The sequence below is a fragment of the Phycodurus eques genome, chromosome 23 (genome assembly GCF_024500275.1).
Source record: "Phycodurus eques isolate BA_2022a chromosome 23, UOR_Pequ_1.1, whole genome shotgun sequence".
Classification (NCBI taxonomy): Eukaryota; Metazoa; Chordata; class Actinopteri; order Syngnathiformes; family Syngnathidae; genus Phycodurus; species Phycodurus eques.
Genome location: NC_084547.1, coordinates 1,857,501 through 1,870,581, shown reverse-complemented (window position 1 = coordinate 1,870,581; position 13,081 = coordinate 1,857,501). Strand labels below are relative to the sequence as shown.

The 13,081-nt window shown below is 46.1% G+C and overlaps 3 protein-coding genes across 3 annotated transcripts in view; 1 reads left to right on the top strand and 2 right to left on the bottom strand.

Annotated features, from left to right (window-relative positions):
• The first annotated feature begins 92 nt into the window (after positions 1-92).
• On the top strand, positions 93-5,110 carry LOC133397694 (sodium/hydrogen exchanger 9B2). Its single transcript, XM_061668900.1, has 13 exons — positions 93-293; positions 356-443; positions 910-1,080; positions 1,164-1,306; positions 1,368-1,495; positions 1,556-1,637; positions 1,717-1,810; positions 1,884-1,990; positions 2,062-2,211; positions 2,333-2,441; positions 2,507-2,643; positions 2,702-2,876; positions 4,657-5,110. The coding sequence occupies exons 2-13, from the start codon at positions 356-358 to the stop codon at positions 4,731-4,733; spliced, it is 1,461 nt and encodes a 486-aa protein (XP_061524884.1). The 5' UTR covers positions 93-293; the 3' UTR covers positions 4,734-5,110.
• A 1,044-nt stretch (positions 5,111-6,154) lies between these two features.
• On the bottom strand, positions 6,155-10,062 carry LOC133398082 (platelet glycoprotein Ib alpha chain-like). Its single transcript, XM_061669694.1, has 6 exons — positions 9,884-10,062; positions 8,627-8,722; positions 8,358-8,549; positions 8,121-8,216; positions 7,873-8,052; positions 6,155-7,138 (listed from the first exon to the last, which is right to left on the bottom strand). Exons 1-6 carry the CDS (start codon positions 10,040-10,042, stop codon positions 6,155-6,157), a joined length of 1,707 nt encoding a protein of 568 aa, XP_061525678.1. The 5' UTR covers positions 10,043-10,062.
• A 1,694-nt stretch (positions 10,063-11,756) lies between these two features.
• LOC133398081 (phospholipase A2 inhibitor beta-like) overlaps positions 11,757-13,081 on the bottom strand; it is a 3,521-nt gene continuing 2,196 nt past the window's right edge. Inside the window, exon 6 of the mRNA XM_061669693.1 lies at positions 11,757-12,912. Coding sequence (XP_061525677.1) covers positions 12,370-12,912 — 543 coding nt within the window. The 3' untranslated portion in view covers positions 11,757-12,369. The remainder of the gene's footprint in view (positions 12,913-13,081) is intronic.

The following is a 13,081-nucleotide window of genomic DNA, read 5'->3' as shown; positions in this document are numbered from 1 at the left end:
TCTGAGTCTGTGCGTGTGTTTGTATGTGTGTGTGTCTGTATTTGTGTGTGTTGTTTATGTGGGTGGGTGTGAGTTTATGGACAGACATGAAGAGCGATGGATGAAGGGCCAACAAAGAAGGAATTCAGAAAACACACACATGAACACACAGGTGGGGTCAAAGTGCAACACTTTATTGTGTGCGTGAGTGTTCAAGTCACACTAGTTCCAGTGCATTGTGGTAGTAAAGGTCAAGACGGTCCAGAGAGATCGCTGCGGTGGTGGCAACGACGACGGACGAGCTGGATGACACGGTGAAGTCCACACATGCACACACACGCGCACACACATACATATTGATTATGTTTGTGTGTAGATGTGTTCATGCTGCGCCTCGTCCTTCATCCGCCTAAAGAACAGATGTCCTCGACCGTGTGGACTCGTCAACCTGCTCATCACCCAAGGTGGCAAGAAATCAACCCAGCGATCAGTACAAGTTAGGGAATGTCACTGATGTGTCTGTGTGTGTCAATGTGTGTGCCTGTATCTGTGTGCGTGTTTGTGTCAATGCGGGTGCCTGGGTTCATGTGTCTCTGTGTATGTGTGCGTGTGTCCGTGTAAGTCTTTGTGTGTGTGTGTGCAAGTATCTGTGTGTGGCTGCATTTGTGTGTGACACTGTCTTATTCTGTGTCTGTATTTGTATGCATGTGTCTCGTGTGTGTTAATGTGTGTGAGTGTTTCTCTGTGTTAATGTGTCTGTATGTTTATGTTTGTGCGTGTTTGCTCTTTCGTATTTGTGTGTTGTGTTTATGTTTGTGTGTGTGTGTCTGTGTTTTCTCTGTTAATGTGTGTGAGCGTACGCTCATTTGTATATGTCTGGTCCTGTGTGTGTCTGCTTGCGTCTTTATTTGTGTACGTGTACGTGCGCAGCCTGTGTGTTGGCTCTGCTCTTCGGCACGTTGTGGTCAGTAACAGGAAGTGAGTGCTTGCCAGGAGGGAAAGTGTTCGGCGTGGTCATCATCTTCATCGGCGCCGTGTTGGGGGGGCGACTACTCGGGATGGTCCAGTTTCCCGGCCTGCCCCCAATCCCGCCACTGCTTGGTACGACCCAACCATTGTCCGCCTCACACACAAACACAAACAAGCACACCTGATGCTTGGTGCCTGTGTGTGCGTGCGTGCAGGCATGCTTCTGGCTGGCCTGATCCTGAGGAACGTTCCGTACGTGACAGACGCCGTCTACGTGGACGCCGCCTGGTCTGCGGCTTTGAGGAGCATGGCGTTGTCCATCATCCTGGCCCGAGCCGGTCTGGGTCTGGATCCCTCGGTACCGCGTACACACACACATGCACTCACATGCGCACACGGTGACTGTGGTCTTTTTCCAGGCGCTGCGTCGTCTGAAGGCCGTGTGCCTGCGCGTGGCGGTCGGGCCGTGTGTGATGGAGGCGTGCGTCGTTGCCGTGGTTTCTCACTTCCTGTTGGCCCTGCCGTGGGCCTGGGGCTTCCTGCTGGGGTACGTGTAGGCGTGGTCGCGTGGTTGCATGGCGAAGACGTGACCCGTGTGCGCGCGCAGGTTTGTCCTAGCGGCGGTGTCACCGGCTGTGGTGGTTCCGTCCATGTTGCTGCTCCAGAAGGAAGGTTACGGGAGCGAGAAGGTAAACTGCTGCTTTCCCACGTGATTCTGGGATTGTAGTGAAGTTCTGCAGGGCTTTGACTGCAGTTCCGGTTCCATAGGGCATCCCAACACTCCTGATGGCTGCCGGCAGCTTTGACGACATTTTGGCCATCACAGGCTTTTCCACCTGTCTGGGCGTGGCCTTCTCCACAGGTTCAGCTTCTGTTTGCTTTGGGCCAGATTGAGTTCTGCTCTCCATGTTTCTCCGCTGTTTGCGTGTGTTCAGGTTCCACGTGGATGAGCATCCTGAAGGGTCTCCTGGAGGTGGTGGGCGGGGTGGTGGGCGGTGTCCTCGTGGGCGCCTTCTTGTGTTTATTCCCCAGTGTGGATCAGGTGCGTACGGAAAGCCGCTTGAACATTTAATCGAAATCCTTGTTATCCAGCTGAAGGTCGTACTGGTGCAGGAAGATGTGGTGGCGACCAGGAGTTTCTTCCTGCTGGGGTTCTCCGTCTTCGCCGTCTTCTTCACGCAAGTAGTGGGTGCCTCCGGGGCTGGTGGGCTGTGCACCTTGGTTCTGGCCTTCCTGGCTGCGCTGGGCTGGGGCACTGACAAGGTAGTTATGGTTGAATCTGTTTTTTTAACCCATTGAGGAAAAAAAAAAATCATACCATGGCCTCCACTCTATAGACGCCATACCTCTATTGGCACAGCAGTAACATGGCGTCTCCCTGCAGGCGGGGGTGGCGGCCATTTTGGGGAGGTTTTGGGATGTTTTCCAGCCCCTCCTCTTCGGCCTCATTGGAGCAGAGATCATCGTGACGAAGCTGAGCCTCAGCACCGTGGGTGAGAAGCACATGGCAGTGGCGGCGAGCCGTCCGTCACGCCGACTCAACTGCGACCCCGTGCAGGTTTGGGCGTGGCCGTGATCGCCGTCGGTCTGGTGGTACGGCTGGTCGCCACCTTCGCGCTGGTGCACGGCGCGGGCTTTGTGCTCAAGGAGAAACTCTTCATCGCCATCGCCTGGCTACCCAAAGCGACGGTGCAGGTACGTGGCCTGAGGTCACTAGAGGTCGAATGTGAAACGAAACGTCCGTGTGTGACAGGCGGCCATCGGCTCCAAAGCGTTGGACACGGCGAGGGACGTGGGCGACGACACTTTGGCGAAGTTCGGTTTGGATGTGCTAACGTTAGCCGTGTTAGCCATCTTGATCACCGCCCCCACCGGAGCGCTGGGCATCGGCCTGGCAGGGCCGCGCCTCCTGAGCCGGCAGGTCAAAGGTCAGCGGCGAATGTTTTATGGTGGGAATCTGAAGAGGGCAGAATTTCCTCTTTTTCCATATTTCTTGTTTTCCACCCCCAAAAAAATCCCATTGGAATGAAAGGAGACATTTCCCAAATGTAACGCCTTCTTCCATATTTCATATTTAATGTTACAATAACAAAATGCTTCGCTCTTTGGTGAAATATTGGAAAATATTTTTCACATTTCTAAAATTCACACATTTTCAAATGTTTTACATTTTCCATGACAAAATTCCCAAATGAATACAGATATGTTTGCCTTCCACATTTCTCAAATTCAAACTGTTCAGCTCATTCAGGAAATCAATGGAACAATTGAGCTTGTTCAATAGAATTCTAGGGCGTGAGAAGATGCCTGAGGAATGGAGGAAAAGTGTGCTGGTGCCCATTTTTAAGAACAAGGGTGATGTGCAGAGCTGTGGGAACGATCGAGGAATAAAGTTGATGAGCCACACAATGAAGTTATGGGAAAGCGTAGTGGAGGCTAGACTCAGGACAGAAGTGAGTATTTGCGAGCAACAGCTTTGGTTTCATGACCAGAAATAGTACCACAGATGGATTATTTGCCTTGAGGATGTTGATGGAAGAGTACAGAGAAGGTCAGAAGGAGCTACATTGTGTCTTTTTAGATCTAGAGAAAGCCTATGACAGAGTACCCAGAGAGGAACTGTGGTACTGCATGCGGAAGTCTGGAGTGGCAGAGTAGTATGTTAGAATAATACAGGACATGTACGAGGGCAGCAGAACAGCGGTGAGGTGTGCTGTAGGTGTGACAGACGAATTTAAGGTGGAGGTGGGACTGCATCAGGGATCAGCCCTGAGCCCCTTCCTGTTTGCAGTGGTGATGGATAGGTTGACAGATGAGGTAAGACTGGAATCCCCGTGGACCATGATGCTTGCAGATGACATTGTGATCTGCAGTGAAAGGAGGGAGCAGGTGGAGGAACAGTTAGAAAGATGGAAGTAAGACAGAATATATGTGCATGAAAGAGAGGGGTGATGGGGAAAGAGTGAGGCTACAGGGAGAAGAGATAGCAAAGGGTGGAGGACTTGAAATACTTGGGGTCAACCGTTCAGAGCAATGGTGAGTGTGGTCAGGAAGTGAAGAAACTGGTCCAGGTTGGAACGGGTGGAGGAAGGTGTCACGTGTGTTATATGACAGAAGATTCTCTGCTAGGATGAAGGGCAAAGTTTATAAAACAGTGGTGAGGCCAGCCATGATGTACGGATTAAAGACAGTGGCACTGAAAAGACAACAGGAAGCAGAGCTGGAGGTGGCGGAAATGAAGATGTTGAGGTTCGCTCTCCGAGTGACCGGGTTGGATAAAATTAGAAATGAGCTCATCAGAGGGACAGCCGAGGTTTGAGATTTTGGAGGCAAAGTTAGAGAGAGCAGACTTGGATGGTTTGGACACGTGCAGAGGAGAAATAGTGAGTATATTGGTAGAAGGATGATGAGGATGGAGCTGCCAGGCAAGAGAGCTATAATTCCCACTTTTTCAGAATTCCACATTTCACCCTGGAATTTTCAAATTGAGAGACATTTTTCCATATTGAATATTTTCTTATATATATTGTATGTAATATTTACTTTCTCCTTCCTCATTTTTCTACCGATTTCAAGCATTCATATGAGTTCAGCATCAGTTCTTTATTCAGAAAGTGCAGTCTCTAGTTGTACTTTATTTTCCGACGAGCCATGTCATATTTTGTACTCTTGTGGACTGTTTTTTTTTTTTTTTTTTTTCTGTATTAGCATCTGAGGCAGTGGGCGACATGCCAACCCCGGCTGGCCAAGGTCAAGACCGTGTGTTTTTTGAGAGCAGGCTGTGAAGACCTTCCTTGAAGCCAAACAATTACAAATGAATTTTTAGTGTCTGTATCTTAATATTTGTGTCCGGAGTTCTTGCCCACCCATCAAGTGTAAAATTAAACAACCAAGTCAATGTTTGGCTACCTTAATTCTGCCAAACTGTTACCCAACAGTAAGGCTAATGAACATAATGAGTACCAAGTGTAATTTGGTGGCTTGGTGATGAAAGGCTACATCCATCAGTGATAATGCAATGGAATCTCTATGGCCACTTGCCCCTGAAAACAAGCTGATTGGACCATCTGCGGTAAAAACACGTCTATGTTTTATCCTTGAGTATTTTGCGAAACGCAAACAAACAGACGCCTTGGAACCCTTTTAAATTCTAAAATGTATCTTTCCCTTAATTTATACATCTATAGATATCCATACATATGTAATATTACGAGCTTATTTTTTTTGAAGAAAAAAACAAAACATTGTACCAGTAAAAACTTTTTTTTCTTGAAAGTAGACAACGTTTTAATTCCTATGGCATTTTGGAGTACAGGTGATAATTCTGTTTAATTAATGACGCCATTGTCCAAACCGGAAGTTGGACACGAAAACGCCATGGTGCCAACAGCCGCCATCTTCTGGACACAAGGTAAAAATACGAGACGGTTTTAATCTTAATTGCGTACACAAATTGACACACTACAGTAAAAAAAAAAAAGTATAGTATATAAAGCTAAAAGGTTACAGAGTTGCCTCGTTTTAAAAACAACAACAAAACATTCAATGCTCAAAAGTCAAAGTAACGAGCCACCTGTTCGCAATCAACTACAGCGACACAAGGTGCCGCCATTACACACGACGAAAAATCAAAAGGAAATAAAGTACAGAACTATATATCGTAGTTGACGTTTGTTTACGTGAGTCGTTTTTAAGTAGTGGAGACAATCTCATTAAATTTATCTTGACATCAAATGAATAATGGCAACTTGATGTAAAAATAGTTGGTTCCAACAGCCAAAATGCCCGCATAGATTATTCTGGGCTGTTCTGAGGTTTGCTTTAAACCTTGTGTCCTCCTCAATTGAGCAGTATTACCGTTTGGGGGGCGGGGGAGTACAACTTGTACAACCAAACTGTTTTAGAATCATTGTTTTTTGTGTGTGTGTGTGTGTGTATATATATATATATATATATATATATATATATATATATGTAATGTTTGTTTTGCTTGACAATCAACCAGCTCGGATCAGAATGATAAAATGTTCACTAATTTTTCGGATTTCAACCCTTAGAATTTGTTATTTGTTCTTATTTTCACCACAAAAAATAAACTCCATTTAATAAATAGTAGGGCATGGGCCTTTGGAGGTCAATGTCAAATATCACTTGCGTTGCATACACAAATTGTTTTGTTTCTCACTCTTAACTGGAGGTAGAGCGATCACGGGGCTGGCGAGCCTTCAAGGGTCACGCCGGGCAGGTGTTGTGCTAGCCACGCGCCCACCACCCAATCTCGCTCCTCCCTCCCTCCGCCTGGCCCCTCCCTCTCCTGGCGCAGAAGCACGCTGAAGCGTTGCCTCCACCCTGCGCCCCCGTCGCCCACGCCCATGACATCGCTCCACTGTTGCAGCGCAATCTGCGTACCGGGCTCGCGGTGCAGGGTCGTCCTGTACACGGGGCCACCTTTGACCCCCTCCGCCCCTTGGCAACTCACCAAGAGGACCGAACGATAAACTACTTCCCTGCTGCCGTAGAGCCTCACCTGCCGGGCGCCACCCCCCCTTGCCAGCGTGACGCTCAGCAGCTTGTATGCCCCCCTGTACCAGACCGCCAGTCTCACCAGAGTCACGAGGGTACTTACTGCCGCCACCACACACAAACACACGTTGGCGGCCAACAACCACACACAAAACACACCGGCACCAAGCACGTGGCGGAGGGGTGCGGCGTCACCCTTGTCCGTGCCCCACCGCCACGTCAACGGGAACTCAGAGCTGGATGGCGTCAAAAGTGAGAGAATGGCAGGAAGTGGTGTTGGAGTTGTAGGAAGTGGCACAGTTGAAGTTGTAGGATGTGACGTAGTCGCAGGAAGTGATGGTGTTGGAGTTGTAGGAAGTGGCACAGTTGAAGTTGTAGGATGTGACGTAGTCGCAGGAAGTGGTGCTGTTGGAGTTGTAGGACGCGACATAGTCGTGGTGGCGCCAAAGCGGTCAGATGCACTGGAAGTGGTCAGTGCAGGACGCCAGACAACGGGCCCGTCGCCTCTACCTCCTTCAATTTCCTCCAAAGCCTCAGTCTCCCTGCTAGTGGGTCTGGGTGGCAGGGCGGTGGCGGCCATGAGTGCCGGTGTAGGAGGCGGACACAGGTCGTCCTGGTCCAAGTCAATGATGGCTCGACGTTTGGACCGCTGCGGTGAGTGGCACACCTGCGAGGCCGGAGTGGGCCGTGACATTTAATGGAGCATACCAGAACACATTACATTCCATGACATTATTACATCTGAGACAAGGGGGAATTCCAGGTTAAACTAGAGAACACAATTTCTGTAGAAACTGAATGTAAATTCTGAAGAAGAAGACACTGGATAGAATTGCTGCGGAATGGATTGAATTGGTCACTGATAGTGTAGTGGTACACTCGCTTGACTTTGGTGCAGGCAGCGTGGGTTCAGTTCCCACTCAGTGACGGTGTGAATGTGAGTGCGAATGGCTGTCCGTGTCTATATGTACCCTGTGACTGATTGGCGACCACTTCAGGGTGTAGTCCGCCTTTCGCCTGAAGTCATCTGGGATAGGCTCCAGCGTCAAAAATTTAATTGGTCAAAAAATGTGTAAGGAGAAGGTAAATAAGTCAAATATCTCTTTCTTTGAGAATTTTTAAAATGTGGGAATTTGTGGAATACAGTGTGAAAATTAGTTCTGGATATGTCCTGAATAAATTGAACAGTTTTAAATTGGAATGATTTGAAGTAGGGTTGTCTTGATCTGATCATGTAATTTTCAGATGAAAAAGATCAGATTTTTAACTTTTCCATAATTTTTAAACGTAAGGGCTAATATTGGGAGATTAAATCGGTCGGCCGATTAATCAGTTAAATACGAATATTCAGTTAGCGGGTTGTTTCAGTGATCAGTTTGTTTGGCCCGTGCGCCAGCTCACCACACTCTTGGGGTCTCTGGTGATGGTCTTGCTGTCGCGCACGTAGAAGTTGAAGAAGAAGTCTTTTATGTATGTGTGTAGGTACATCAGCTCGCAGAAACACGCCCACGGGTTGGCAGAGAGGTACAGGTAGGGCACTTCCTCCCTCGGGCTGAACCAATTGTCCGAGAGCTCGCTGATCTGAGGAGCGCAAACAGGAATTGACGGTCTCTCGGACATCTAGTGTCATCTTGTCACTATTTTCCCACCTGGTTGCTTTCCAGGTAGAGTGTTTCTATCCCAACCAGGGGGCGGAGCAAGAGAGGCGGAAGAACCCTGATGCGATTGGACGACAGGTCTAGGATCTGAAAGGAAAAATGTGTAAGTAACCGCGAACGTGAGCGGAATCAGAAAAATCATCAAAGGAAAGATTTCGGCAGAAGGCAATCACAAAGTCCGTCACCCATTGTGCACTTGAATACGTTGCTCGGCACTAACACGCTAACCTCCAACTTGCTGAGTCCGGCGAACGTGTCGTCGCTCAGAGACTCGATGGCGTTGCTGCCCAGGTAGAGATCTGTCAGGGTAGGGCAGGCGGAGAAGGCCCTGTCTGGCAGAGACGTGAGGCGGTTGCGTCCAAGTCGGAGGACGTTGAGGTGAGGTAGAAGCGGCCCGGCCCTCGGCGTCACCTGACCCAGCTGAGGGGACAGCGAGGTAGATTTAGTGCCACATAGCCAGGCGGGCCGCGTGTCCCCGTCGCGGGACTCCCGGTCACCTGGTTGGCCGTCAGATCCAGCTCGTGCAGCTTGCTAAAGATCTGGAAGGACTCCCAGGACAGGCTGGAGAACTGGTTGCTGGGAAACAAGAGAACCTGACAAAGGGAGAGATTAAACTGTCAGACAGGAAGCAGGAAATGTGTGCTTCTTTGCGATGTGTCATTCAGACAACCTGACAATCAGCATCATATAAATGTTGAGGGAGAGGAAAAAGCACTTTGGCAATTTCTAGATGGACAATAACCATAATACTCAGAAAAACTATTTGAAAAATTGCATCTTCAACACAAAATGGCTTTCACATCATAGTGGAGAGATGAGGTGTTACCCAACCTTCATTACCTTCATATAACCCTACAAATGGTCCGTCTTTGTCACTCTTTGCCGTTTATGCCACTGGAGACAACATCATTATGTTGTTGGAGTGCATAACATAAATGGTGTTATTTTTCAGATATGAATGAATATGTATGAGTTTGTGAAAGCGTCGGAACTATTGCATGTCTTTACCGTGATGACAATTGTATAAATAGTGTAATGGGTTTAATGAGTAGTGGGGATCGTTGATGCACTTGTATCCGCAGAGTGTGAAGGGCAACGCATAAAAACTGCAACTCACATGATTTTTATGAAGCTGTTTATGTCTTTACCGTTGTACACTTTTGTCTTTACCATTATGCAAGAAGTATATTTCAGTGCACCAACGCCATCTGCTTTGTCAATAAGAATTGCCTTTACTATGATTGCATAAAATTTACATTCGCCTGACTTTGGTCCAGGCAGCGTGGGTTCAGTTCCCACTCAGTGACGGTGTAAATGTGAGTGTGAATAGTTGTCCGTGTCGATATGTCCCCTGCGACTGACTTGCGACCAGTTCAGGGTGTAGTCCGCCTTTTGCCCGAAGTCAGCTGGGATAGGCTTCAAGCGCCCCGCGACTCTAACCAGGGTAAGTGGTGTTGAAAATGGATGGATGGATGAATGCATAACATTTGAAATAATCAATAACCTTTTGAAAATACCACTTTAAGTGTGGCTGTTTCAGCATGTGAGGCATTTACCTGTAGAAAACCAAGGCAGTATCAAAAAAATTTGCAAAATTAGATTTATTTATTTATTGTTATTTTATTTTTGTTTAAAACAAGTGGCTTTACTGTTTTTGGTCCTATTAGATGAAAATGGCACAGATAAACAAAGCAACATTATCCACATCAAATGTAACTTTTGCGTGATTCTTCCAGATGCCGTGGCACCGTTACCTCGGTCGTAGGTTGGAGACCCGCGGGAACGGTGCTGAAACCGGCCGCCGTGCAGTTGAGCCGCACTCGGTGGTCCGTGTCCCGGTCGGTATAGCAGCCGTCCAAGGCGGTATCCATGGTGACACCGGCGCCGAGGAGGACAACGAAGAAGAGCTTCATGCTGAAGGTGATGCTCAACCAATGCCAATGAAACACACTGCATGTACCGATGCACATTTGTGTGTCTGTATAGATGTGTCTGTGCTTTGATTGACAGCTTTTCACACAGGAAGTGTGTTGACTGATAACACGTCATCCCACTGGAGAAATTGGACATGAATGCTTAACAGCTGAGAATGAACTGAAATAATGTAGTTCTTACATTCATACATACATATCTACATATATATATTAGGGATGGGATTTGATTAAAAATAATTATATTGATGAATCACATTTTAAGTGTTTACCAATATTTGTTCTAAAAATCAACATGGTTTAATTCAAAGGGATTTTAGTGGACAACTAAACACAGACAGGAATATTGTTAACTCTGGAAAAATGCATTTAATTGCATTTTTAAACAAAACAGTAGAAAAACTCACAGAAAATATCCCTGGCCAAAATTAAACACACCTCAAGTTAAAGTGCCATTTTATGCCAGTTTTGTAATTTTTGTTGTATTTATTTATTTATTTATTTTTAAAGAAGAGTATTGCCTTTCGTTGGTTTCTGTGTGGCAGTTGAAAAGGTGGCCCACATGTTGGAGTGAAGGTTGTTGGAGGGTTGAAATACTTCGGTGGTATGAAAACTCTTTTTCTGGACAATTTGGACAAAACCACGCTTCTTAATGCTTCCAACTGGATATTTTTTATTTATTTATTTTTTAATTAAATTTGCCTCCCATCAGTCCGAGCAATGCTGTTTCATCTAATACCTCCGTTTTGGTAGCCGAGCTCTGACATGTGCGTCAGTGTACCAGGAAATCATGCACTGACAAATGTTCTGCAATTAAAATACGTTAATTTTCCTAACTAATTAATTTGTAACTCATAAACCACAATCAATAAATAAATAAAGTTGATGTTTTTTTTTTTTTTTTTTCAATCGTGACACAAAAACACATTGAAGTTGTGAAGATGTTGTGTTTATTGGGGTCGAACACAGAATAAAAATAAAATAAAAGTTCAGAGACAATTACTAAAACAACAGCTCTTATAGAAGTCAAACAATCTTCACTTTGTGATTTTAAAGTAACCGCACACATGCAGACACATACACACTCACTCACATACACATTGATAAGCAGCACCCAAGAGAATCCCCCACTTGAAGAATCATTCTGATAATAATAATCAAATTAATAATAATATGAGTGAGAATCAGGTTAGAAAGCCCACGCGAGGTTATATTAGAGGCATTGTCGTAATTTCCCATCATGCTCAGCGGGGACTTGTTGATCCCGGCATTGACTAACATGACAGTGGCGCAAGGCCTCAAAAAAGAAAAATGGAAAAAAATGTACAACTGAACCTTCGACACTTTCAGTTCCCAAAACTTCCAAATTATGAATCCATGTATTCAACTCCACAACCTTCACTTCTGCATTCCAGTAATCGTCCCGACTTGCTCAGTTCCCCACAATCCGTTCTCAAACGTACACGAAAACCGTGTTGGCGTCTTTGGTTTGACTGGTTAGCAGGCGGCTGGCTAACGGGCTAACTTTGGAAGCTATTCTGTATATATCGTCGTTTGCCTTCATAATTGTCCACAATGTTGTCGCCAATGCCAGTGGCTTCCTTCTCCTGGGCTAAAAATTCAAAGAAAAAAACAAAAAACAAAAACAAGATAACAGCAGTAAGCCGCAGGAGCTAGCGTGATCACATGACCACCATCAAGTCAATAAAACTCCCACGCACATGACCCGTTTCCATGGCAACAATATATATATATATATATATATATATATATATATATATATACACACACACACACACACACACCAGTAATCCCCCGCATATTTGCGGCTCACCATTTAAAAATTCACCAATTCGCTTTGACTTTTTGAGGAACCTCTCCTCCATTATTTGCTATAAAAGTCACCTATTCTCAGCTTTCACGCATATTTTGTATTCTTTCTGTAAGACTAAGATGGCGCCAAAGCTCTGGATAATAGCAAAGTAGTTATTGGTGTCAATGGGTTATGTTGAAGTGACATATCTCAACCATTTTTTTTAAGATGACTTTTAGGGATGTTCAATAACACTGTTTTTTTTTTTTCAGACCGATATCAGTATGAGTATTCACACTTAAGTACTCACCAATACCGATACCACTCGTACTTTTGATACATAAAATTTCAATTATCACAATGACAGTCAATTGTGAAGAAAGACCTTTTTTTCTTTCTGACCCACATGATGATTTGGCGATGTGTCAAACCGCCGTATCGGTGAAAAAACATTGTACTCTTCAGAGTCTTCCGGAATGCTTAATTTATGTTAAAATTAAAAAAAATTATTTGAGTGGGCCCGGGGGATCCCCCCAGACTTCCTTGTAATGCTTTTTTTTTTTGGTGTCTTTTGTGTTTGCATGTCTGATGCCCCCCTGTACCAGACCACCAGTTTCACCAGAGTCACGACGGTACTTGCTGCCATCACCACACACAAACACACGTTGCTAACCAACAACCACACACAAAACACACCGGCACCAGGCACGTGGGAGCGGGGTGCACCGTCACGCTTGTCCAGGACCTCAGAGCTTGCGGGCGTAGCAACTGAGAGAGTGGCAGGAAGTGGAGTTGAAGTTGAAGGATGTGATGCAGTCGTGGTGGTGGAAAAGCGGTCAGATGCGCCGGAAGTGGTCAGTTGCCAGACGTCGTCGCTTCCATTGCCTTTACTTTGTTTCTGCCACTCAGTCACCCTGAGATTGTATTGGAATGGCAGGGGGGTGGCTATGGTCTGTTGCAGTGTGGGAGGCAGACACAAGTCGTCCAGGTTCAAGTCAAGGATGGCTCGACCTTTGGACCACTGAGGCGAATGGCACACCTGCGAGGCCAGAGTGGGCTGTGACTTTCAATGGTGCATACCAGAACACGTTACATTCCATGACATGATTACGTTTGGGACAATTCCAGGTTAAACTAGAGAACACCATTTCTGTAGAAACTGAATGTAAATACTGAAGAAGAGACACTGAATAGAATCGCTGCGGAAT

Bases quoted from the DNA above. Each gene is read 5' to 3' on its own strand.
- LOC133398082 (XM_061669694.1), bottom strand. From the start codon at position 10,042: ATGAAGCTCTTCTTCGTTGTCCTCCTCGGCGCCGGTGTCACCATGGAT. The intron at 8,217-8,357 runs GTTAGCGTGTTA...TTTTCCTTTCAG, and splicing joins CCGGACTCAGCAAGTTGGAG to ATCCTAGACCTGTCGTCCAA. The intron at 8,053-8,120 runs GTGGGAAAATAG...TGCGCTCCTCAG, and splicing joins TCTACCTGGAAAGCAACCAG to ATCAGCGAGCTCTCGGACAA.
- LOC133397694 (XM_061668900.1), top strand. From the start codon at position 356: ATGTGTTCATGCTGCGCCTCGTCCTTCATCCGCCTAAAGAACAGATGT. The intron at 1,638-1,716 runs GTAAACTGCTGC...CCGGTTCCATAG, and splicing joins AAGGTTACGGGAGCGAGAAG to GGCATCCCAACACTCCTGAT. The intron at 2,212-2,332 runs GTAGTTATGGTT...GTCTCCCTGCAG, and splicing joins TGGGCTGGGGCACTGACAAG to GCGGGGGTGGCGGCCATTTT.